We start from the raw sequence: 25,837 nt of genomic DNA on the forward strand, positions 1-25,837 counted from the left end.
ATAATACAATATAAAAATTAAATATAATATCAATATAATGCATATAATATATACTTATAACATTATCTCTCTCCTTAATCGACCCTGCCCTCTGGTACCTTTCATTTTCCTGCCTGGCAGAAAGCATTTCTAGTCTTAGTGTTAAAAGGGACGAGTCCCAAAAGAGTACTCTATATAAAACAAGAGGCTGTTGTTCTATGAATTCCAATATCCATTTGGGGGATAATGTTTTATCACTGGGATGGGATAATGAGAAGGGGAACATCTTTCTCCTTGCCCTTATCCCAGCCCTGGCTAATTCTCACCCTTCTAGCTAGCTAATATTTATGGAGCCCATGAAGGTTTACAAAGTACTTCAAAATTATTGCCTCAGTTTATCCTTACAACCACCCTGGAAGGTAGCTGCTATTATTATATTCACTTTATAAAGGAGTAAACTGAGGCAAGGAGGAGTTAATTAACTTGCCCAAGGTCACACATCTGGTACACCTCAAAGGGCAGGATTGATTAAAATCATTTTTAAATTAGAATTCATTTTTCAGTTTTCCAGATTCAGTGCTTTAGTTCACCTTGTGACCTTTTCTAACTTTGACCCCTGGGAAGCACCAATAAGAAGGGATTTTGGCATTTGCCACCACAAACTAAAACCAATTGATTATCAGTTTATTTCACACTGAGCTCGAGGAATATTGTAATATTCTAGTACTTCAAGGATCCATATTGTTTTCCTGAGTGTGGGTGATCCCTCCACCTAAACTTTTCATTTCTCTTGCCACATGTGGGCCCCCAGCCTTACCCCAGACAGGGGAGAGAGGAAGCACACCTATTGGACTGCTGGACAGAGGGGCAAGTGATGGGAGAAATGTCCTCAGACACACAGAGAGGGGGAGGGGAGCAGCCCCTTCTGGCACATGTGCTGTAGGTTCACCAAGCATGGATGGATGTTTGCTTGTGTGGAAGTGGTAGATGACATTAAGTTTAGTTAACTGATTGTCCTCTAATCTGGCTGGAGAAGATTGCATGAAGAGGAGGAACATGAAATAAGACAGGAAGGGTCAGTTGTCACCACATTGCAGAAGGTCTTTAATTCCAGGCTAAGAGATTTGGACAATTCTGTTCTTTCTGTCTGGGCGGCTAGGTGCCACAGTGGATGGAGTACTGGGCCTGGAGTCAGAAAGACTCATCTTCTGAGTTCAAATCTGGCTTCAGGCACTTCCTAGCTGCATAAACCTGGGCAAGGCACTTATTTGGCCTCAGTTTCCTCAATCTGTAAAATGAGCTGGAGTCTCTGCCAAGAAAACCCCAATAGGATCATGAATAGTCAGAAAAGAATGAAAAACGACTGAAAAACAACATTTTCTCTTCAGCTGAGAGAGAAACAAGGCAGAGCATGCCTGCTCAAACAGGTAGCTGGGCACTGAAAGTTAGGATTATTACAGAGAAATGACTTCAGGCAAATCTAATGATTGTTCTAAATGTTCTGATGCCAGCAAAGGAGATAATAGGCACTCACTAGAGGAGAGGAAAGAAAAAGTGTGAAGGGCCTAGAGACGGTCCCATAGGCCTTCAGTGTCAGGAGAAGATGATGGAGCATGATCTCCTGCCTTATGTCAGAGAGGTGGTAGTCTATGGATGTGGAATGAGGCATACCTTTTCTGACATAGCCAATATGTTGATTCATTTTGCTTTACTTTTTTTATAAGGGAAAGTTATGTTTAACATGGCTAGAATCATTTGGGGGGGGGGAAGAGGTTTGAAAGAAATAGAAAACAGACAGAGATCAGTGAAGAGATTTGGGGAAAAGACAGAAAGAGGGGGAGGGAAAGAGAAGGGGAGAAGAGATACACAGACAGAGACACACAGAGAGAGACAGAGACACACACACAGACAGAGAGAGAGAGAGAGAGAGAGAGAGAGAGAGAGAGAGAGAGAGAGAGAGAGAGAGAGAGAAACTAATGGGTTGGTGTTACAATTGTTTCTATTGAGGTAGCATTAGTTAGAGAATAGAGAGATGACTCCTTGAGCAAAGATTAGCAGAGTTTCTTCCCTGGAGAGAGAAACCAACAGACAGGCAGGCAGAAACAGAGACAGAGACAGAGACAGAGACAGAGGGGAGGGGAGAGAGAGAGAGGGGAGAGAGAGAGAGAGAGAGAGAGAGAGAGAGAGAGAGAGAGAGAGAGAGAGAGAGAGAGAGAGAGAGAGAGAGAGAGAGAGAGAGAGAAACTAATGGGTTGGTGTTACAATTGTTTCTATTGAGGTAGCATTAGTTAGAGAATAGAGAGATGACTCCTTGAGCAAAGATTAGCAGAGTTTCTTCCCTGGAGAGAGAAACCAACAGACAGGCAGGCAGAAACAGAGACAGAGACAGAGACAGAGACAGAGGGGAGGGGAGAGAGAGAGAGGGGAGAGAGAGAGAGAGAGAGAGAGAGAGAGAGAGAGAGAGAGAGAGAGAGAGAGAGAGAGAGAGAGAGAGAGAGAGAGAGAGAGAGAGAGAGAGAAGAGAGAGAGGGGGGGGAAAGAGAGAGAGGGAGAGAGAGAGGGAGGGAGGGAGAGAGGGAGAGGGAGGGAGGGAGAGAGGGAGAGGGAGAGGGAGAGGGAGAGGGAGAGGGAGAGGGAGGGAGAGAGGCATCCTCCTCATCCTCCCCTAAAAGAAACAGAACGTTGGTTCTGCAAGAGAGCCTGCAGCTGAGTTGATGCTGGGATCCACAGAAGGAAGAGCCAGGCACCTCCTGAGTGAAGGCTTGCAGCCTTCCTCTGGCTCCTTAGAGGCACCTGGAGGAGGTCCTGAGAAGTGGTGGGTGAAAGAGTTGGAGAAGATGGGTATAGAATCACCTCTCTTTTCTCACTCTTTCAGAATTAATTAATGACCAACAAGTCTTTATGAATACAGACTCTACTCAACTAACCAGACTTGGATGTAGCTAAACTGGTTCTTGGAGGTATTTGTTTAAACTGTGGCAATCCCTTGCCTGAAGTTTCTTTGGAGATTTAAAAAATGAATGCAGCCCACTCGAATTGAGAGATCATTATGTAGTTCAACATCCTGCCTACCACATGTGTCAGCTATTCGTGTCAGTCTTCAGAGAAGGAAGGATGCTTTGAGATTACTTATCATTTTGAAAATGAGGAAACTGAGGCCCTAAGACTTTCAGTGACTTGCTCATGGTCTTGCAGACAGTAAATATTAAAGCTAGAATTCAAATGCATATCCTTTGAACCTAGGGCCAGTGACCTGACCTGTCCACTGGACCACAATGCCTTCCTTTTTTAAAAAAAAATGCTTACCTTCCATCTTGGAATCAATACTGTGTATTGGTTCCAAGGCAGAAGAGTGGTAAGGGCTAGGCAATGGGGGTTAAATGACTTGCCCAGGGTCACACAGCTGGGAAGTGTCTGAGGCCAGATTTGAACTCGGGACCTCCTCTCTCTGGACCTGACTCTTCATCCTTCACTTAGCTGCCCCTACAATGCCTTTCTCGAAGGGACACCCTACTGGGCTGCTGTTATAAGTGTTTCCATTGAGGCAGCACAAGTTAGAGAATAGAGAACTGATTCCCTGAGTAAAGATTAGCAGAGATTGTCTTATCCCTGAAACATATTGGCAGTGTGACCCTGGACAAAGTCAGGCAACTATCTAAGACTATGAATTGTAGGATGGTAGGTTGGGATGATGGTTAGAAAGCTGGATTTGGAATCTGAGGACGAAGTTTGAATCCTGACGCTGCCACTTACCACCTGTAGGAGGGACTTTAGGCAGGTCCCTAAACTCTGGACCCCAACTCTCTGTAATAGAAGAGTTTGTCCTAGGTGGCCTCTATTGTCCCTTTCAGCTCTAAATTGATGACACTCTGCTCCATCTTGGCAAAGAGAGTTTCCTTAATAGGAATTTGTGACCCCATTTGGGATATTCTTGGCAGAGATACTGAAGTAGTTAATCATTTCCTTCTCCAGCTCATTTTACAGATGAAGAAAGTGAGGCAATTAGGGTTAAGTGACTTGTCCAGATGAAATCACAGTTCCTGACTGAAACAGAAGAGTGTCTGCTTGTGAGGTGCTTAGGGACTCAGGGATACGTGCACCATATCTGTGATTTCATCCATTTAGGCACAGTTCTTCCATGTAGGGACTCTGTCCATTAATGAGGATTGAGAAGTTGCCTATTACCTAGGAAGCCAAGAGTCAGAGATAGAGAATTCCCAGAATGTGGGGAGTAAAGGGGGCTTTATAAGTCATCTGGTGACAACCCCCTTTTACAGATGAGGAAACCGAGGCATGAAGTGACTTCATCAAAGTCACATAACTAGGTCCCAATCAACTGCTTCAACTAATTTCTACTATATAAACCATCCACTTTACCCAGTCTAGTTCTTTACTCTTTCACAGACTGCCACATATATTCTCACCTCCATATTTTTGCTCCTATTTCCCCAGCTTCTGACAAGCTCTTCTCTCATTTTTTCCCTTGTCTAAGGCCTCCTATCTTTCCTTCAAGGATTGGTTTAAGTCCTTTCAGCTCTGCAAATCCTTCCCTAATTTAGATGAACTGCTTGGGTTGAAAAGGGCAGCGAGGTGGTACAGTGAATAGAGTGCTGCATCTAAAGTCAGGAAAACTCATCTTTCTTTGGAGTTCAAATCTGGCCTCAGACACTTGCTTAGCTCTGTGACCCTGGGCAAGTCACTTTACCCTGCTTGCCTCAGTTTCTTCATCTGTAAAATGAGCTAGAGAAGGAAATGGCAAACTACTCCAGTATGGAGGCATGAAGTTAGACATGACTAAGTAACAACATGGGTTGAGATGGAATATATGTGCCTATATTTGGAAGTCTTTTCTGTTTTGTTTTGTTGTACTGATACCTTTAAAAATAATTAATTAATGATTTTTGTCTTTAAATCACAGACATTTCCTCCCTTCCTCTCCCCCATGGAACCTTCTCATATGAAAAAAAAATTAAGAAAACTCTTCCACTATCTACATTATTATGATTTGGTAGCCCTTCACCTCTCTACAGTGAGGAAGGGGATGGCATCTTGTTTTATTGCCATTTTCTTTTAACCTCTTCCCCCTGCCCCACCACTAAAACCTTCTTTTTTTTCTTTTCAAAACCCTCATCTTCTGTCTTAGTATCAATATTGTGTTTTGGTTCCAAGGCAGAAGAGTGGTGAGGGCTAAGCAATGAGGGCTCAGTGAGTTGTCCAGGGTCACACAGCTAAGAAATGTCTGAGGTCTGATTTGAACCCAGGGCCACCTGGCTTTCAATCCACTGAGCCCCCTAGCTGACCCCCTAAACCCTTCTTATAGAAAACCATTTAAGGAATACTAATAAACCATTTCATCCATTGTCCCCTATCTTTGTGTTGGGAGAAAGGACACCTCACAGGTCGTGGTAAGGAAGGAGTTTTGTAAACATTAAATCGATGGGTGACTGTGAATTATTTTTGTTGTCCAGAAGACAAAACTTGGAGTCAGGAATCAGGAATATTACATTCTCATCCCAGCTTTACCAACTCAGTATGTGACCTTGGTCAGGAACTTGACCCTCCTTTCTCTCATTCCCTTCCATTCTCCTTAAGACAAAAATTAATAAGTAAAAAATGTCATAAGCCCAGTTCTACTGACTTCAAGGATATCCTCGTTGGAAAGTGCTTTAGAAAAATGAATGTGGCCTGAATACAGAGGTTGAGGGGACATGACAGAGGATAGACTCTAAATGAACACTCTAATGCAAATACTATCAACAAAGCAATGGGTTCAAATCAAGATAACATCTAATGCCCAGTGGACTTACGCGTCGGCTATGGGGGGTGGGGGGGGGAGGAAAAGAAAATGATCTATGTCTTTAACGAATAATGCTTGGAAATGATCAAATAAAATATATTTTAAAAAAAAAAAAAGAAAAAGAAAAATGAATGTGGGGAGGCAGCTGTCCCTGTAGGGATCCAAAGGATCCAGCACAGCTCTTCAGGGAGCAAGCATCTCTGACAACTCAGAAGGATTTGGGGACCCCCCTGGGAAACACATGGAATGAACCCTATTTGAGGATTAGTAAAGTTCTACTGTGCTTCGCTGTGACCCAAGCTTGCTGTTTGGAATTAGTGCTTGCCATTTTGTCACTGTATATTGTCCTGGGGATACAGTATTGGGGAAGGGATGGAGGGCCAGCCTCTGAGTCCCAAGGACCTAGTTTCAACATAAACTGTGGCTATAATCAAGCCACATTACCTTCTAGCGTTCTATCAACTCTTCAAAATTCTGCAATGCAAAATAGTTTCTAATTTTACTTTGGGAGAGGACATTTCCTCACTCGGATTTCATTTCACAAATAAAATAATAGGACTGAACCAAAAAGAAGGGAAAAAAATGGCACCATGTGTTCAGAGTCAGAGGTCTGAGTTTGAATCCCAGCTCTGCCATGTTACTACCTTTGTGACCTTGACAAGTCACTCAGTTTCTCAGTGTCTCGGTTTTTCATCTATAAAATGAGAGGATTGAACATGATGGCCGCTAACATCACTTCTAGTTCGTTCGCTGTCCTTTACCTAATAATGCTAATCAAAGTCAAATGAATGTGCCACCGGAAGGTATAGGTGTGAATGACTCCCACATTTTCTCTTGGCCCAGGTGATTGCTATGATCAAAGGTCTACAAGTGCTCATGGGCAGGATGGAGAGTGTCTTTAATCAGGCCATCAGGAATACCATCTACGCCGCTCTGCAAGACTTTGCCCAGGTGACCCTGCGAGAGCCCCTGAGGCAGGCTGTGAGGAAGAAGAAGAATGTCCTCATCAGGTTAGTGATGGCATCAATACTGTCCCAAAGACCTGGGCTCTTCCTTTCCCATGAAATTACTACAACCCAAAGAGGAAGTTCTGGACAGAATCGCCACGTTGGCATTCCATCCTGATTCCTTACTAACATCCCATTTGCCGCGGTGCTTGGACAAACCAGTGTGGGAAGGACAATGCTCACTAGTTTGTCTCTTTATATGGGATATGGGCCACTTTCATCAGGGTAGTCCAAGTAACAGAGGAAGGAGGTTAGCCAGAAAGGTTTGAAAAGAGAAATTTCCCCTTCGACCCAAAATGAAAAGAAAAGTAGCCAAGCAATAGGCACCTTAAGTAGCCTGGTCTCTGTAATACAGAGGAATAAACTCCGGAATCAGAGGACCTGGGAGCAATCTGGACTCTAATGTGGTCTGTCTTTGTTACCCTGGGTCTCAATTTCCTCATCTTTAAGATAAGGAGGCTGGACTAGAGGACGTCCAAAGTTCCTTCTAGTTCTGTTTCTATAATCTGATAGATTTTCCAACCAAATTATTTTCCTCTAGGAGTTTAGATTAATTTCCTCTCTTGGAAAAGCAACTGAGTTCATGTCTGTTCTTACTTCAGTGTCCTACAGGCCATTCGGAAAACAATCTGCGACTGGGAGGGAGGTCGGGAACCACCCAATGACCCTTGCCTGAGAGGGGAGAAGGACCCTAAAGGTGGCTTTGACATCAAGGTTCCGCGACGAGCTGTTGGACCTTCTAGCACTCAGGTAAGAAGGACCAGCTTGGTCTGGCTTTGAGGGTGTAAGCCCAAATCAACAAGGGATCAAGAGAAAATGACTCTGGTCTTCTCTGTGCTAGTATGGTGGAGAGAACACTGAATTGTGATTCAGAAGACCAGGGTTCTAGTTTAAGGAGATCAGGGTCCTAATTTCAGATATGATGTTAATTTTCTCTATGATTCTAGGCAAGTCACCTAATCTTTACACATTTCTGACTCCTTAACTGTGACACAGAGATGATTATTACTATCCTCAGCTGCCTCACAGGGTCATTGTTTGGTACACATCAGTAGCTAGTCCCCTATATCTTCTCAAAACAATGTCATTCCTCTTGTCTTCATGTCTCTCAGATTAATTTATACCTGAATATGCTTGGAAAAACCCTTCATCCCCATTTTCTCCCCTAATAATAAAGGATTTAATTAGAATGAGATAGTAAGGTAAATCAGAAGAAAAAACAAAGAAATAGACTCTTTGTGAGAACCTACTCTCATACACAAATGGGTATCATTTCCCATACCCTGGGGATGAGGGTGGTGGTGGGGAAGATCCCAAAGAACTCTTGGGAATATAAGAAAGACCATTTATTTCCAAAGGTCATAGGAAAAAGGAATTCCATGAGACATATTTTTCTTCCTGGTGTCCCCCTAGGTAAGAGGGAGGTATTTTACTTAGTATAATGGGGTTTTAGAACTAGAAGGGACCTCAGAAATTATTTGATATATAGCCTTCATTTTATAGAGTTCTGAGAAATTATGTGACTTGCCCATAATACACACAGTTAATAAAAAGAGGCAAGAATAAAATCCTGGTCTCCTGACCCTAAGTGATCAATCCTCTATATCATCTCCACCTCCAAGTAGAGGTCAATGATTTTCTTCACTCTGAATGGCTTAGGAGATCAAGCTAAATACCTGGGCACTAACTGGCTGTCCTGAGAGATGTGAAGAAGAAAAAGATAAAAGAAAGAGAGGAAAAATAGAGTAAGAGAAGATGCTAGGGAAAAGATAGGGGAGCTATCAAGAGATAAATGAAGAGGGGAAATAAAGAACAAATGCCATCTCAAATAGAAGTTGCTTGGTTCCTTCTTTGACCACTCTCTTCAAAGTTCTCCCACAATAGCTAAAGGGGACCATCCTATGATCAATACTTTCACCCCTTCAGAATAGAAAAGAAAATTATTTCAAATAGAAGGTGTAATTTTTTTGTTCTGATTTTTTTTACCAGCCTTCCTCCCACTTTTTAAAGGCTCAGTGTTTTTGTTCTATGCTTTCTTAAAGGGAAAATTCTAGAAAGGCTTGTAAACTTAGAGAAAGAGTTTTTCTTAATTTTTTCATTGAACTAAAAAGATGTTTTTTAAATGCTTCCACACCACACATAGATGACTGTCTCAAAGAATTAAAATTGAGGAGAAAGTATTTGACCCTAAAAGTAGACTGAATGTAGTAAGATCTTTTGCTATTGATTCAGACATCATCTTTGCAGAGCCTTTGGCTATTACTAGTGTAATGTTCTCTTAAGATAAAAGTACCCATCCCCTAACTTTCTGGTATTTTTTTTCCTTTCAAGTTATACATGGTGAGGACCATGCTGGAGTCCCTCATCGCAGACAAAAGTGGCTCTAAGAAGACCTTGAGGAGTAGCCTTGATGGGCCCATTGTCCTTGCCATTGAAGAGTTCCATAAACAATCCTTCTTCTTTACTCATCTGCTCAACATCAGTGGTGAGCCTTGATTCCAAAGTACAGATCCTAAGAGGTTGGGGGCAGTGCAACGCCATGCTATGCAGGCTGACAGAACCACTTTTGCTCCAGTAATTGCCTAATTCCCTGTGGAACATATTTATAGTGTGATTTTGGAGGTTAGGAAGACTGGGATATATCTGGCTTATTTTCTTCCTGATTTAGCAGAATTTCTTTTAACAGATGTTTGCAGCTGGCTTGGCTCATAACCCTCAAGGGAAGAATGGACCTAAGCCTCTGTTTCCTCAGGGAATAAACCTAACATAACTTTCTTCTTCCTATCACCACATCTGTCAAGTTGGCTACTTAAGATCCATTAATTAATAATATTTAGCTTACAGCAAAGCAGGATCTTAAGATATTTCTACCAGTTTTTATCATCTTCCTTTTCCTTCCTGGGTTTTGTCTAGTTTGGATGGGGTGAGATGAAGGAAGAGTGGAGCCCGAGGGATGTGCATAAAATGATGCCATGTGTATCGTATTTTTTTAAAACAATACTTTCCATCATAGAATCAATACTGTGTATTACTTTGAAGGCAGAAGAGTGGTGAAAGCTGGACAATGGGGTTTAAGTGACTTGCCCAGAGTCACATAGTTAAGAAATGTCTAAGACCAGATTTGAACCCTGGACCTTCTATTTCTGGATCTGGCTCTCTATCTACTGAGCCACCTAGCTGCTCCCACCATCTGAAACTTTAAAGAAATTGTGAATAATCCACAAAATCATGACTGCTATTGTGGCTTTATTGTCCTCTGAAGTTAGCAGAAGATCTTAATTTCCAAATATAAATTAGAATAAGACTTTGATTCTACAAACAGGTTGATCATTCAATCAATCTAATAGTATTTACTGAGCTCCTACTATATACCTAGCACTGTGCTAGGTACCGTAGAGAATACAAAAGAAGTATAATATATGCACTTTGAAAATATGCATACTGGAAAAACTAGATTAATATTCATTAAACAATTAAAGAATAAGTCAATCGAGTCAGCTAGTTGATTAAGCACCTTTTATGGTCCAAACACTGTTCTAAGCATGAGGGAAACAAATACAGAGAATGAAACAATCCTTGGAGCTCACATCCTAACAAAAATAATTAAACACCAAGATTTCCTTTACAGATCATAAGGACTGTAATTTGAAGAGAAAGGAAATCAGTGTAGGCTGGAGTAATCAGGGCAGGCTTTATGGAAGAAGTGGAACTTGAGCAGAGTCTTGAAACAAGTATAGAAATGTATGTTAGAGAGCAGAGAGGAAACTTTTCAGGGGAGAGAGAAATATCAAGGAATTGACATGAGTTAGGGGAAATTTAGGAAACCCATCTGGCTTGAGCAGAAAGTTCATTTTAGAGATTAATGAGAAGTAGAGTCAGATAATAGTATCTCTACTGTGTAATATTTATTCTCCAATATTTCCATTAACATTTTTCCTTTACATCCTTGGCAAACTGATGGTTCCCACAATCCGCAAAGGCATTAACCCCATAGCAGTATCACTGATGATGATGATGAATTGACAGCAGTTCATGATATAGATAGGTAAATAGATAGATAGATAGATAGATAGATAGATAGATAGATAGATAGATAGATAGATAGATATACACATATATAATATTCTAGCAGTTCATAATTTGTCTGAATTCATTGTGAATTCAGTCCAGGACCTCTTGTTGGGCCACCTGCACCAAACCCCAAAGGAACACACGAGACTGGTCCTCCTTGCTGCAGGCATCTTGGCGTGGTCACTCCATGTGATGACTAATTCCAGCTTCTCTTGCTTGTTCCTTTAGAAGCCTTACAGCAGTGCTGTGACCTCTCCCAGCTATGGTTCCGAGAATTCTTCCTGGAATTAACGATGGGCCGTCGAATCCAATTCCCTATTGAGATGTCCATGCCCTGGATTTTAACAGACCATATCCTGGAAACCAAAGAACCTTCCATGATGGAGTAAGAAGAGGCAGGGCTGGGATTAATGGGAAGATTTACAAGGGAAATAAGTGGCTGCTAAGGGATCTGTTCATCCCAGGGCCAAATGTTTGCCATAAACACCCCTGGGGAAACAAGAAAAAGCAGTGTGCCTGCCCAAAAGAAACTCAAACTAGGCATTAGCCCAATCACCAGTCATTTGAATCCATTTTGTAAAGAGATTGAAAAAATAAATCTGCCTGTTTATACTGTTATTGTTAATGTTGTTATTCAATCATTTCAGTCCTGCCCAACTCTTCATGACCCCATTTTTGAAGGGGTTTTTTGGCAGAGATACTGGAGTGGTTTGCTCTTTCCTTCTCCAGCTCATTTTATAGATGGGGAAACTGAGGCAAACAGGTGACTTGCCCAGAGTCACACAACGAATACATGTCTGAGGCCACATTTAAACCCAAGCCAAGGCCCAGCATTTTATCCACTAAGCCAGATAGCTGCCCCCTTTATACTTTTACTTCCACTCATAATGGTGAGGTCTGATGGAAGTGAGCATCAGTAGTCTTCAGAAGAAATGGTTTCTAGAGAGCATTTGGGTTTGTGCGTTTGTCAACATTCCAAACCACTGCCTAATTTCTTCTCAGACTAATTAAGGCCTTGGGCTTATTGTCCTGTCTGACCTAAATTTTCTGCACCCTTCAATCTTATATATTCACTTGCTTCTGTGGGTCCTGGGGAGGAAAAAATCCTAATAATTCACCCATGACTAGGAGTCCTCTTTTGTGTGTGTTTGGGGGAGGAAAGGTTTATTTGTGTATGGAACTCATTGTGTGGAAACTTCCTCCTCTGGCACAGTAGAAAATCACTTACAATTTTTAGTCCTAGAGAATTGCCTGGGCATTAAGAAGTTTAGTTACTTAGCCATATTCAAGTAGCTAGTATGTGTGATAAAGTGGAACTCAAACCCAGGTCTTCCTCTCTCCAAGGTTAGCCATCTATCTATTGTGCCACACTGCCTCCCAGGGATGCTATAAAGTAGTAAAAGAGTGAGTACTGTCCTAATTCTAAACAGTCTCCTTGGGTTCAAGGGGGCAACTAGGTAGCACAATGGATAGAGTGCTAGGGCTGGAGTCAGGAAGACTAATTTTCCTGAGTCCAAATCTGACCTCAGACACTACTCCTAGGTAAGCCACTTAACCCTTTTGCCTCTCTTTTCTCATCTGCAAAATGATCTAGAAAAGGAAAGCATGCCAGTATCCTTGTCAAGAAAACCCCCAAACTTTAAAAGATTACTCTGTTGCAAAAATGAATAATATGGAAAAACTGCTTGTCAACTCTGGGAGGGGGGAGGAAGAGGAGAGGGAAAGAAGATAGATCACATAAACATAGAAAAATATTTTTAAAAAATAAAAATTTAAAATGGAAAAATAAAGTATAGCTTTATTCTGTAAAAAAAAAAAAGGAGTCAAAACAAGTCAGAAATGATTGAAAACCTACTGAACCACAACAAACCTTGGGTCCAAATACAGTACATCAGGCTTTAATCAATTCCCCAAATCTACTCATTCCTTGTATTTCTTGTGGGCATCCAAAAATTCGTCTGCATTGTGATGGAGATCATTTTCAGAGCTAACAGCAACCTTTGTTCCCCCAAGGTATGTGCTGTATCCTTTGGACCTCTACAATGACAGTGCATATTATGCTTTGACGAAGTTCAAAAAGCAGTTCCTATATGATGAGATTGAAGCCGAGGTAAGTTCCAAGCATCACCTCACTCATTTCATTCCTTCATAATTGACAAAGGAGATGTCTAGTCTTAAATATAGAAGGAACCACCTTTAAAGGTGTAAAGATTAAAATTTAGGGGAGACTGAGGCAGGTAGAAATTAGTTTCTCTCTACAAGGAGTATTATATTTTTTAGAGGTTTATTAAAGGTTAAGGATTAAAGAAAATACAGAATAAGAAAAAACACGTGCCTAGGCCAGAGGCCTAGACAAGATAACCTCACATCATGGAAGAGATGCCTCTGCTCCAAAACGGAAGTCCAAAAAGAGAGAGACAAAAGCCTTTTGCAATCAGGTTAAATACCTTCTCGATCTTGGCCTAGGTGAGATTACAAAGCATTCTGGGGAAGTGGTGCAAAGAATTGTGGGGATTGAAGTCCAGAGTTCAAGTCTAATTTTACAAAGGTGTCCCAGCATGAAACATTTTAGAAAATACACAGAAGAGAACAGAAGGAAGTTCAGAAGACAGAGTTAAGCAGTGTTAGAACTACTGAGCTAAATTTAATATCTACTTTTTAAAAATTCCCTTCTATAGATAATAGATTCTTGCAGTATCCTATACAAACAACTCTTTTTTGGTTCTTTGTATGTGGAAATATTCATGTTTGCTCATGTCTGTCAAGTTTTCAATAATAAAAAGAAAAATATTAAATTAATAAAGCATCTCCTTTATTACCCATAATAGGATGATAGCTGTTTAGAAAGGATTTGTTTTAAAAAGGGACATTTGTGTCTTAAGTGTTCTTGGGTCAGGGAAGTAGTATGATGGAGTGGATGGGGGCCACCTGTTGTTGGGCTCAAGTTCTACCTTTGATACATACTGACTTCCAGGCCATGGGTAAACCACTTAGTCTTTCAATGCCCCAGGCAATTACCTAGAACTCGATGTTACAGATGAGTTGCTGATTAGCATCCATGGAAAGAGTTTCTATATTGGGAGTTCAGTACAAGGGTGAAATCACCCATCCAAACAAAAGCAATAAAAAAACAGCCCTCATTGGCTTAATACCACCCCACCCCAGATCAACCCAGCCAACCTTTGGTGAGCCAATGGAAGCACTTTCTATGTCTCAGTTTTACTACCCATAAAGGCAAAATGATTATCCCTGTCCTTCCTTATCTCACCTAAAGAGCTGTCATGAGGATCAAATGAGACAATGGATGAGGAAAACACTTTGAAATGTCAAATGGAGCCCCAATAAAGGTACCATGATTGGGGGAAGCCCTGGGGGCTATTCCTACAGTGTGTTTTGAAGCCAAAGCTCACATATTTCAGGGGAGAATGAACAAGAAGACTGGTCTCTTCCCAGACTCAGCCCAGTGCCCTGGAGTGGCATGCACACTAAATCATTGTGAATACCAACCCAAGTTAGGTGCCACAGATACTGGGTACAATGGGACTTTGAAGAAAATGGCACCAGAGTCAAACTGAATTTATTGAATCTTGTTGAGGTCAAGGACTGTATCTTATATTGTCTCTGTTTCTCCAGTATCTAGCACAGGTTTTTTAACATAGCAAATGGATCATTGATGCTTATAGAGCCAGATATCCATTTCTGACTTTCAATACTTTACTCTTCAGCAAGCTACCACTAGAGGAAGCCAAAACAAAGCAACAGAATAAAAACCAACTAAGTGAATTGGAGAGAAGGATGCCCCTACTGTTCAACTTATTCTGTTTAATATGTAATTGTAGTGATACAAAAATCCTTGTAGACATCAAAGGGTCAACAAAGAAATGGGTCTTCTAGTCCTCAGGATTTAGTGAGAAATAAGAATGTGGGCTAGAACAGTTAAATATAACCCATTTCCTTTATAATGGTTTTCACACCCTGCCTTTTCCTTATCCAAATCTCTTTTTTATCCCCAGCCCTGAGCCAATTACAGTTCCTGCCTCTGATGGGTAGTTGAGCTTCTGTGTCTGATGTGAACTTTTACTCATGTCAGAACATAACATATTCACCATTGATGGAACATGAGTCAGTGTAATAAAGGTTTTCTATGAGTGTTAGGAGATAGAGAATTTTTAGCTTTGTGTTCAGTAGGAAAAAAACCACATTCAAGGAAAGATTTTGATGAGCTGGAGCATGAGGTGTTAAGTCTGATGAAGAGACTCTAGAGCAGCGGTTCTCAACCTCTCAATTTGTAGCAATGAGAATACATAATGCATATCAGGTATTTACATTCCGAATCATAACTGTAGCAAAATTACAGTTTTGAAGTAGCCACCAAAATCATTTTTTGGTTTGGGGTCACCACAACATGAGGAACTGTATTGCGGGGTCACGGCATTAGAAAGGTTGAGAACCACTGCTCTAGACCATACAACATGAAGATTGGTTGAAGGCACTGGGAATATTTAACTCGGAGAAAAGAAGATGTAGGTGGGACATGATCATTTTCTTCAAGTGTTACAAGAATTGTCATGGAGAAAAAGGTTTAGTTATGTTTCATTTTGTCCTGGAGAGCAAAAGGAAGTTGCAGAAAGATTGATTTTTGTCTAGATGTGAGGACACACTTCATGATGATCAGATCTGACTTAACGGGAAATGGAATACCTCGTAAGAAAGTGAGATCCAAGTGAAAGATGGATAATTACTTGTCAAGAATGTCATACATCTTAGACTGGATGACATCAAAGGTTCTTTCCAACTCTGAGACCTTATGATTCTTTGAAGGAATATAGAAAACTGATTAAAAACAATGGACAGGGAGAAAAAAAACGTTCAGAAGTAAGGCGGGTGGAGAGAAGCACATGTTAAAAAAAGTCATTCCAACAGTTCTGTGCTAGAGATTATAAACATGTTCCAAGTGAGACTGGAAATGGAAACAAACTGATACAATAATATATGGAAGACGTTATGATTAAGGGAGAGTCACATCCCATATATTAAAGGATATGAAGATACATTTGTTAAAGAGATATTATCTCCTACCCCTGATCCTTTTGTTTCTCTCAGAGATGCAAGCTTTTTTTTTTAAGCCCTTATCTTCTGACTTAGAAAGGATAGTAAATGTCAGTTCCAAGGCAGAAGAATGGTGAAGGCCAGGCAACTGGGGTTAAATGACTTGCCCAGGATCACATAACTAGGAAACATCTGAGACCAGATTTGAACCCAGGACCTCCTGTCTTCAGGCCTCACTCTTCCACTGAGCCACCTAGCTACTCTAGAATGCAAGCTTCAAGAGGTCAGAAAAATTTTCATTTTCGTCTTTATAGCCCAAGGCCAGGCAAACAGTAGACACTCAATATGTGTTTGCTGTTTGATAATAGATGAGCATTTGTATCCTGCTCCTGAATTCAGTGGTTTGGTGACTAAGCACCTTTGTCACCCTTTGAGGATGAGCTAATAGTATAACATGCAAAACACTAAATTATGAGGCTAATTCATCATGTTTCCATAGCATTTTAGTACTTACCAAAAGTTCTCCTTATAAGAACCCTAGGAAGCAAGTAGCATAAACATTAGTATACAGATGAGGAAACTGAGGCTCAAAGATATTGAAGTGACTTATTCAGGGTCACACAGTCAGTATGCATCAGAGGTGAACTATGAATCCAATTCTCCTGACTCAGAGCCCAGAACTCTGTTATCCCAGCTTTTGCTGTGGGCCAAATTAACATTAAAGAGCACATAAGTTGTTTCTCTTCCATTTCATAATTTCAAGTGACAGTGATCCAGGGATGGCAGTAACATTTCCTGCTTTTTCTTCATCAGGTCAATCTGTGTTTCGATCAGTTTGTGTACAAACTAGCGGATCAAATCTTCGCCTACTACAAAGCAATGGCTGGCAGGTATGAGAATCCCCTGGATGGAGTGGTGAATGATATTACCTCTGAAAACTCCACTGAAACAAGTCAGCTCCCCTGGCTAAACTAGAAATTCCTTGATGGAAAGGACTGTATCATTTTGGGGTTTGCATCTCCAGCTTTTGGCCCAGTGCCTGGCACAGAGCAATTAATTTTTTAATATACTTGATTGATTAAACTATCAACATTTTATTCATCACCTATATAAATTTTAAATAACCCTCTTCTTACCCAATGTTACCATTTGTAACTCATCCTCAATCATATCTTTAAGTTCAGAAAGATAGGGGAACTTTCTGAGATGAAAGATACCCAGACAGTCCAAAGGGCAAAATTGATATTCTATTTTGCCACGGGTTTGAGGTGCTACTAGGTGGTCCAGGTGATAGAGAGCCAGAGGGCCAGGAAGACTCATCTTCCTGAGTTCAAAATTGGCCTCAGATACTTACTAGCTGGGTGACCTTGAGCTGGTCATTTAATCCTGTTCGCTTCTGTTCCTTATCTATAAAATGATCCAGAGAAGAAAATGGCAAACCACTCCGGTATTTTTGTCAAGAAAACCCCAAATGAGGTCATGGAGAGTCAGACAAGACTAAAACAACTGAATAACAATAATTACCAATCCTGCTCCTTTAAAAAAGAGATGTACTATCCAGGATCTCACCATTAGAACCTAAATCAGAATTCACAAGGTCATTCTAATTAATTCCAGGGCTATTATGAGAATATCTAGAGTCATACTCCAATCTGTCACTCCCTATAAGACTCAGTATGTTTGTCAAAAAAGGCCTGAAGCATAGTTATGGCCCACTTTAAGAAAACATAATGTGAGAAAATCTGAATTTGCAAATCAAATAGATTAGGAAGTGATTATTTGTATCATAAAATGATTTTTCATATTTTAAGAAGATTTCCTGCAACATTACTTCAGGTCATGGCATTTTTGCTTATGACACTGTATTCTTTATTGTGAAGAGTTCTAGCCTGTGGGCATTTGGATTGGCAACATCACAGGAAAATTGGGACAGTCAGGCATGCATAATATATCATCAATAAGAACAGCCATTTTCGTAAAGTTCCTTCTTTTAGATCTGATGTGTACTATGTAAATCAGGAAAGTTTATTTATTTTGGAAATATTTGATTATACCTACCGGGTAAGTAAAATTTGTGTTAAATGAAATTATTTATAAATTTTCACTCATCTACAATAGGATAATATCTGTATTTCATGCCACAGCTGTATACACCCTTTGAGAACCACTACTTTAGATAGTGAACTGCTCTGACAGGTTTGAAATATGCTTATATTTACCCACATTTTGTTTTCTTGCAAAATTCCTATTCAGAAATATAGTACATCTCTTATATTAAGTAATTTATCTATATATGATGAAAAGAGAAGGAAGGCTTTGCCCAGGAAGCAAACATTGACTCTTTTGCCCACTTTCTGCCATCTCAGGTAGAAATTAACATTGAAAAGCACTCAGGAAAAATCTTTAATAATATAGATCTTCTGTTCAGAGTAGATGGAACTGAGAACACTGAGGAGGATTATGTTTATTGACCTTTTTTTTTCTCCATCCAGTGTACTACTGGATAAACGTTTTAGAGCAGAATGCAAGAATTATGGAGTTATTATTCCATATCCACCATCTAACCGCTATGAAACGCTACTGAAACAGAGACATGTCCAGGTAAGGTGAGAAAGAAACCAATAGCTGAGGGACCTCTAAAATTCCTTCAGAGGTGGAGTAGATGGGTCAAGAAATCATGTGATCTGTCAAAGGTGGTCCAACAATTCTGAGGGACTTATGAGAAAGAACAATATCCACATCCAAAGAAAGAACTGTGGGAACAGAAACGCAGAAGAAAAACAAGTGCTTGATCACATGGTTCGATGGGGACATGACTGGGGTTATAGACTCTAAGAGGACAGCCTAATAATATGGAAATAGGTCTTGATCGATGATACATGTAAAACCCAGTGGAATTGCTCATTGGCTATCATGTAACCATGGAAAAATATTCTAAATTAATTAATTAAATAAATTTAATTTTTTAAAATGGTGGTCCAAGAAGCCAAATCAGCCCCCACATCTCCTAGCTTTTTAAAGTACTGATGGATGTAAAAAAGATTTGTAGTATTTTATGTGTGATAAGAAGTGGTATCTTTCAATATAGATATGAACACTAGCCTGAGGAATTATTCTCCCTTTATTATATTACATATTATTATATATATTATGTATATCCTCCCAGAAATCTACCATGGGTAGCTATTGACTGCTTATATATCTCTCCTCTCACCACAGGGAGCTGGTGACACAGTGGATAGAGCACTGGTCATAGAATCAGTAAGACCTGAGTTCAGATTCCGTCTCAGACTGAATACTAGCTGTATTACCCTTTAACCTCTGTTTGCTTCAGTTTCTTCAACTGTGAAATGAGAGTGTTAATAGCACTTACCTCCCATGGTTGTTGTGAGAACTAAATGAGATAACATTTTTTCTTTTGTTTTTAATTTAATTTTATTGATTAATTAAGAATATTTTTCCATGGTTGCATGATTCATGTTCTTTCCCTCCTCTCCTCCCACCTCCTCCCATAGCCAATGCACAATTCCACTGGGTTTTACATGTGTTGTTGATCAGAACCTATTTCCATGTTGTTGATGTTTTCACTAGGGTGATCATTTAGAGTCTACATCCCCAATCATATCCCCATCGACCCATGTGATCAAGCAGCTGTTTTTCTTCTGTGTTTCTATTCCCACAGTTCTTCCTCTGGATGTGGATCGCATTCTTTCTCATAAATCCCTCTGTATTGTTCTGGATTCTTGTATTGCTACTAGTAGAGAAATCCATTACATTCAATTGTACCACAGTGTATCCGTATTTGTGTATAAGGTTCTCCTGGTTCTGCTCCTTTCACTCTGCATCAATTTCTGGAGGTCATTCCAGTTCACATGGAATTCCTCCAGTTCTTTAGTCCTTTGAGCACAATAGTATTCCATCACCAACAGATACCACAATTTGTTCTGGAATTCCCCAATTGATGGGAACCCCCTCATTTTCCAATTTTTGCCACCACAAAGAGTACATCTATGAATATTCTTTTACAGGTCTTTTTCCTTATTATCTCTTTGGGGAGTGCTATGGATGGATCAAAGGGCAGGCAGTCTTTTAAAGCCCTTTGGGCATAGTTCCAAATTGCCATCTAGAATGGATCAATTCACAACTCCACCAGCAATGCATTAATGTCCCTATTTTGTCGCATTCCCTCCAACATTTATTACTTTCCTTTACCGTCATGTTAGCCAATCTGCTAGGTGTGAGGTGATACCTCAGAGTTGTTTTGATTTGCATTTGAGATAGCATTTATAAAAGTATTTAATATCTGCAAGAATGTTAGCATATAGTAGGCTCTATATAATTCTTTCCCCCTTACCTTGTCTACCCATTTCTAAGTTACTGCCCACTGTGGTACTTTCCATGAGTATCCCCCACCTAAAATATACTCTGCCCTTACTTTTATTTCTTAGATTCTTTAGTTTCCTTCAAGGCTCAACTTAAGTCCTACCCTCTCCTTGAAGCCTTTTCTGATCCTCCACCTATTAGTTCCTTCCTCCTAAAATCAATTGATACCTATCTTATATATATTTCATAATGTATGATAAGTAAACATCATCTTCTCTGGCTCAACTAGAAGATACTTGATGGAAAGGACTGTGTCATTTTTAGTTTTGTATCACCAGCTCATTGCACGGTGCCTGAAACATAGTAATTAATTAATGCTTTTTAATTGATTGATCAAATTTTCTTCATCACCTAAAAATTTTTAAGTTCCATTTCTTTCTTGCCCAAGCCTACCATTTGCAAATGGAAAATTTCATCCTTACTTAGTTTAGAAGGATAGAGGGGGACTCTCTGAGGTAAAGGATAGCCAGACAAGCCAAAGACAAAACTTGATATTTCCCCTCCTTATCTCTGATTCTTAAGTTTCAGGAAATAGTTCTGGAAGCTAAGCTTGAAAACCTCCAGTAAAACATTTATATGTGACTAGGGCAGTCAGAGTCCAGAGGGACTACAGAGACTTCATATCCTACTTTGGGGTCCCCCATGGAGTGACAAACTGTCAGCCAAACCACCCTGGAGCTCTTAGCTCTCTGTGCTAATTACACAGCCTGTGCACAGTCCTGCTTTGCCCAGTGATTTTTCAGGGAGAGAAGAGATGTCAGAGCAATCAAAGGTTAAAAAGAAGTAGCACATACTGTGAAACTATGTATATATTAGTGTACTGTGAAGTAGCATGACCTGTTGGTGGCTCAGTGGATAAAGTGCTGGGTCTGGAATCAGGGAGACTCCTCTCCCTGAGTTCAAATCTGACCTTATACCCTTGCTAGCTGTGTGACCCTGGGCAAATCACTTCACTCTGTTTGCCTCCGTTTCCTCATCTCTAAAATGAGCTGGAGAAGGAATGGCAAATCAGTCCAGTATCTCTGCCAGGAAAAGCTCAGTAAGGTCATGAAGAATTGGACAGGATTGAAATGACTGAACAACAAAAGTACATGATAATTCAGGAGTGGAGCACTAGCACTAGTTACTTGGAGGATAAGAAAAGGTCTCGGGGGGTTTAAGAGATGCAAGTGAAGAAAGAGTGCATCCCAGGCTTTGGGGACCAGGCTAGTGCAAGACATGGAGACACGAGATAGAATTTCAGGTGTGAAGAACAACAAAAAGGCCAGTTTGGTTGTACCAAAGATTGTATGAAGGAAAATAATGTGTAATAAGGCTGGAAAGGTAGGTTGGAGCCATCTGACTTCATTAATGTAGGGAATTTCTGCTATGGGAGCTCTCTCAACTTACATAGTTTAGAAATCACAGCCCCTCTATGGCTTAGTATATAAGTGTTGAGGTACATTAAGGTTAAGTGATTTGCCCAAAGTCACATAGGAAATAAGTATCAGAGGTGAGATTTGAACCCAGGTCTACCTGACTCCAAGCCCAACACTCTTTGCACTATTGCCTGGACAATTGACACCTGGGAACTACTTAATAGATGCTTGTTAAATGTGCTGAATTAAATTTAATTCTACTTTCCCAAAAGCTGATTCATCAAATCCAGTTCTAGAAACAACCATAATGTTCCACAAGATGGCCCTAAGAGAGTATAATGCAGTTCACTTGCTACAGAAGACCCATTACTGTCAGTAGAACATATTTTCCCCCTGTGGGTAGAGAGGGATAGAGAATTTAAATAACAGTAATAATGATGATAATGGGGATGGCATTGTAGTGAAATGCTAAAGATGCATTAAAGACTTTTCCAATAAATGTTTTTTTTTTATTATTATATAGGGCACCTGTGATAATATCCCTGTCCATGCATTGGGGAATTTTCCTCATCAGCTATATTTTGCTTTCCTGAAATAAGCCCTTCATGCCACTGGCATTAAAATGCACCTCTGTGATATGACAGTGGCTGTGTAGAAGTAGGTCATGCCTAAGGTACCTGCTGCTTTGCAGTGATATTGAAATGGCTTATTGGGATGTGAGGGTTGGGGAGGGAAGGGGAGGAGGTACAGGAGAAACAGAGGCTAAATTTGGATATGAGTTTCAAGAACACACCTGAGTCCGTGCCCAGAATCCCTGCCCCAAGCTTGCTGTTAGCACTTTCTTCATTGCCTGTGTAAATGTTAAATAACATCTCTCCTCTCCACAGCTGCTTGGGAGGTCAATTGACCTAAACAGACTCATTACCCAACGCATTTCTGCTGCAATGTATAAATCCTTAGACCAAGCCATCAGCCGCTTCGAGAGCGAGGACCTGACTTCTATTGTGGTAAGAGAAAGGGGCTGGAGGACTCTGAAGCTCTGAACCCAGAACTGGACCCTGAGTCCTGGGGAAGGCATGGAGCTAGAAGGCCAAGGAAGGAAGGAACTAGTTGTAGTTTATAGAGGCTTTTTCCTGAGAAGACACAGTCCAGCTTCTTATGATTTTTTCCCATCTTGATAGAGCAAGATTGAGAGGAAACCATGTAGAGTAGATAGAGTGCTAGCCTTGGAGTCAGGAAGAGGAGACCTGGTTTTGAATTCTGCTTGTCTAATGATTAGCTATGTGGTGTTGGGCCAATCATATACCCCCTCTATTCCTCGGTTTCTTCATCTCCAAAAAGAAGTAGGATTCAATGTCCTCTAAAATCCCTTTCAGCTCTAAATCTATGATCTTATGATCTATAATTGGAAACAAAAGCAGTTAGTCATTTTGCCAACTCTTTGACATTCTCCTGGGATCTCCTAGAGTTCTGCTCCTAATTTGCAAGCTCTGCTACCAGAGATGCTAAGAACAAAATGCATGAACAGGCATCGCCAGAATATAGGAAGATGAAGCACAAGCATAACTACCCTAACCTGGAGCCTCTCTCCTCAAAGTTTCCCTGAGGGTGATACAAAAGAAAGAAGGCTAGAAGGGAAGATAGGAGGCCTAACATCTACTCTTAGCTCTGACATAAATATTGAGGTGCATTGGACAGATCTCCCCTCTCAATGTTAGTTTCCTGTCTCTAAAATGAGAGGATTGAACAAAATAAATCTCTTATCCTTTAGCTACATAATAATATCTTCTAAGGTTTTTTCCAGCTAATACAGTCCCTTCTAGCTATAGTTAACATTCTAGGTCCCTTTTGCAGCTAGGCGGCACAGTGGATGGAGCACCAGGCTTAGTATCTGAAAGATTCCTTTTTCTGAGTTCGAATCTGGCCTCAGATACTCACTAGCTATATGACCATGGACAAGTCATTAAACTGCCTCAGTTTCCTCATCTATCAAATGACCTGGAGAAAGAAATGGCAAACCATTCCAGTATCTTTGCTAAGACAGCCCTAAATGGAGTCACAAAGAGTCAGACATGATTGAAACAACTGAACAAGATCCCTTTCATCTCATATATTTTGTGTTCTAAGGTCCCTTTCCTTTCTTATATTCTGTGTTCTAAGGTCCTTTCCTTTCTTATATTCTGTGTTCTAAGGTCCTTTCCAATTCTGATGAAGGAAAATGAGCTAGAACTGAGCTTAGAGATCATCTAATTCAACCCACTTATTTTACATATGAGAAAACTGAGGCCTGGGGAGGTTCAGTGACTGATTCACCCAAAGTCACACATGTATTAAATTGCAGTGATAGAATGTGAACTCAAGTTATCCAAAGTGAGAATAGTTTCCAGTCTACTTTCATGCCTCAAAATTTGTTGCCTAAGGTCCTCTCCAGTACTGAAATTCTAGGCTCCTTTGAATATCCCAGAACTTAGAATGGATTTAACATAAAGCAGAGCATTTTGTTTCAATGGGATCTGAGAAGAAAGTGGAAGCTCTTCTCTTTGTGGTGAATTTTTGCTAGCTTTTCATAATGAAAGCAGTCAGTTGGCACATTTTGGGGGTCCCAGACTACATCAGAAAAGGATAGTGCTAGCTTGTGTCCCATCGGAGTTCATTTTGACCAACTCGAACCCCAGAATGATCTCTCTTCGTTCCTCATGAAGCAAAATGTTCTTTGGGGGGATAAATTTAAAAGGTGCTGGTTTTGATCATGCAAAAAGAGAACATCTATTTCTTAGAGCCCACTAGAGTAACCCCAAGGTAGTTTGCCTCTGTTTGCTGGGTCAGGGCAGACTTACCTTGAGTTGTTTGGGAGAGAGAAGTTTTTGGTGCTGCTTAGCAGCCACGATCCTACAAAGATAATTGCCTCATCGCTTTCTGCTTTAGAAACCTGATGCCTCATGAGTACTGGGAATAGAAGAATGTTAAGAGTCAGTGCTAATTCTTCTCCCCTCAGAGCCCCTGCTTTGTGTATTTCATGTACTTTTTATGGTTCATTTTGTATTATCATATGGATATATCTCATATCTTGGTAGTGCCAGAAATTTGTCCAATCTGCAACAAAACAACTGAGGCCATCGCCAAGCCAATGACTATTTTATTAGAGGGATCTGACCCTCTGCAACAAATAGGAGCCCAGACCTCTCACAATCTGAGACCCCTACCTTCTCCAGAGTGCAGATTGTATTCCCTTCAGTGCCCAGCCTGGTCAGTCCAGGCATCAGCCAGTGATCTCATTGGTGGACTCCAAATTCTTGGTACACGCCCTGTCCAACTATCCAACAGTAGGTGGACATTATAACAATTAGCTGATCCACCTTCTTGTGCCTGCACCCACTTTATCATCAGGTCTGCATTATCTACAGACACACTTTAGTTTCTTGTTTAAGTGGGGGGGGGCTTGCTTAATAAGGATCACCAGGGAAGCAATACTGGGGGGAATACTGGGCTCTTTTCCACTTAGGCTTATGGCATCTAGGTGGAAGCTCCCCTTCTAGGCATGTCAATTCCCTTCAAGTCACATTGACTAAGCTAACATCTGATATAAAACTCCTAGGAAAAAAGACTCTTGTTGCTAATAATCAATCATTAACCCATAAACTATAACTGGGAGCTATGACCAGCAACTTCTGATTACTGTTTGTTAATTATAAGTAATTAATCACTGTCTCTGTGGAATCACATTATTGATTAGAACTAATCATAGGGATCAAATTATTGATTTAACATGGATGGGGGTCTACCAAAAATAGAACAGGGGTCAAATTATTTCTCACTTCTTCCTACCAGATTATAAACTTTATGAGTTTTCAGGGTAGGGAACAGTGCTCTGAACAAGGAGGCTCTTAATAAGTTTGTGAGTCAACATTTTTGCTGGAAAAGACCCTAAAGATCATCTGATTTAACCTCTCAGACTCCTGGGGCTAGAAATGCCTTCTGTAGCTATGTAGTCCAATGGTACCTGGTCAATAATCCCCTCTATAACATATCAGTGAGTGCTTGGCCAGCTTTCCTTAAAGAACTCTTAGGAGAGGGAGCTCATTACTTCCCAAAAAAGCACTTTTCATTTTCGGATGGCCTTAACTTTTAAGAAGTTCTCTCTTATATTGAGACTACATCTGCCTCTCTTCAGCTTTCATCCATTGTTCATACTT

At 40.5% G+C, this 25,837-nt stretch overlaps 1 protein-coding gene across 1 annotated transcript in view; it reads left to right on the forward strand.

The window, feature by feature from the left end:
- Positions 1 to 25,837, forward strand: part of CYFIP2 (cytoplasmic FMR1 interacting protein 2) — a 167,636-nt gene that overhangs the window by 63,580 nt on the left and 78,219 nt on the right. The window contains exons 14-21 of the mRNA XM_056811521.1: positions 6,620 to 6,786; positions 7,386 to 7,533; positions 9,115 to 9,268; positions 11,083 to 11,239; positions 12,868 to 12,964; positions 16,717 to 16,793; positions 18,396 to 18,504; positions 22,532 to 22,651. Coding sequence (XP_056667499.1) covers positions 6,620 to 6,786; positions 7,386 to 7,533; positions 9,115 to 9,268; positions 11,083 to 11,239; positions 12,868 to 12,964; positions 16,717 to 16,793; positions 18,396 to 18,504; positions 22,532 to 22,651 — 1,029 coding nt within the window. The remainder of the gene's footprint in view (positions 1 to 6,619; positions 6,787 to 7,385; positions 7,534 to 9,114; positions 9,269 to 11,082; positions 11,240 to 12,867; positions 12,965 to 16,716; positions 16,794 to 18,395; positions 18,505 to 22,531; positions 22,652 to 25,837) is intronic.

The sequence above is a fragment of the Monodelphis domestica genome, chromosome 1, assembly GCF_027887165.1.
Source record: "Monodelphis domestica isolate mMonDom1 chromosome 1, mMonDom1.pri, whole genome shotgun sequence".
Taxonomy (NCBI): Eukaryota; Metazoa; Chordata; class Mammalia; order Didelphimorphia; family Didelphidae; genus Monodelphis; species Monodelphis domestica.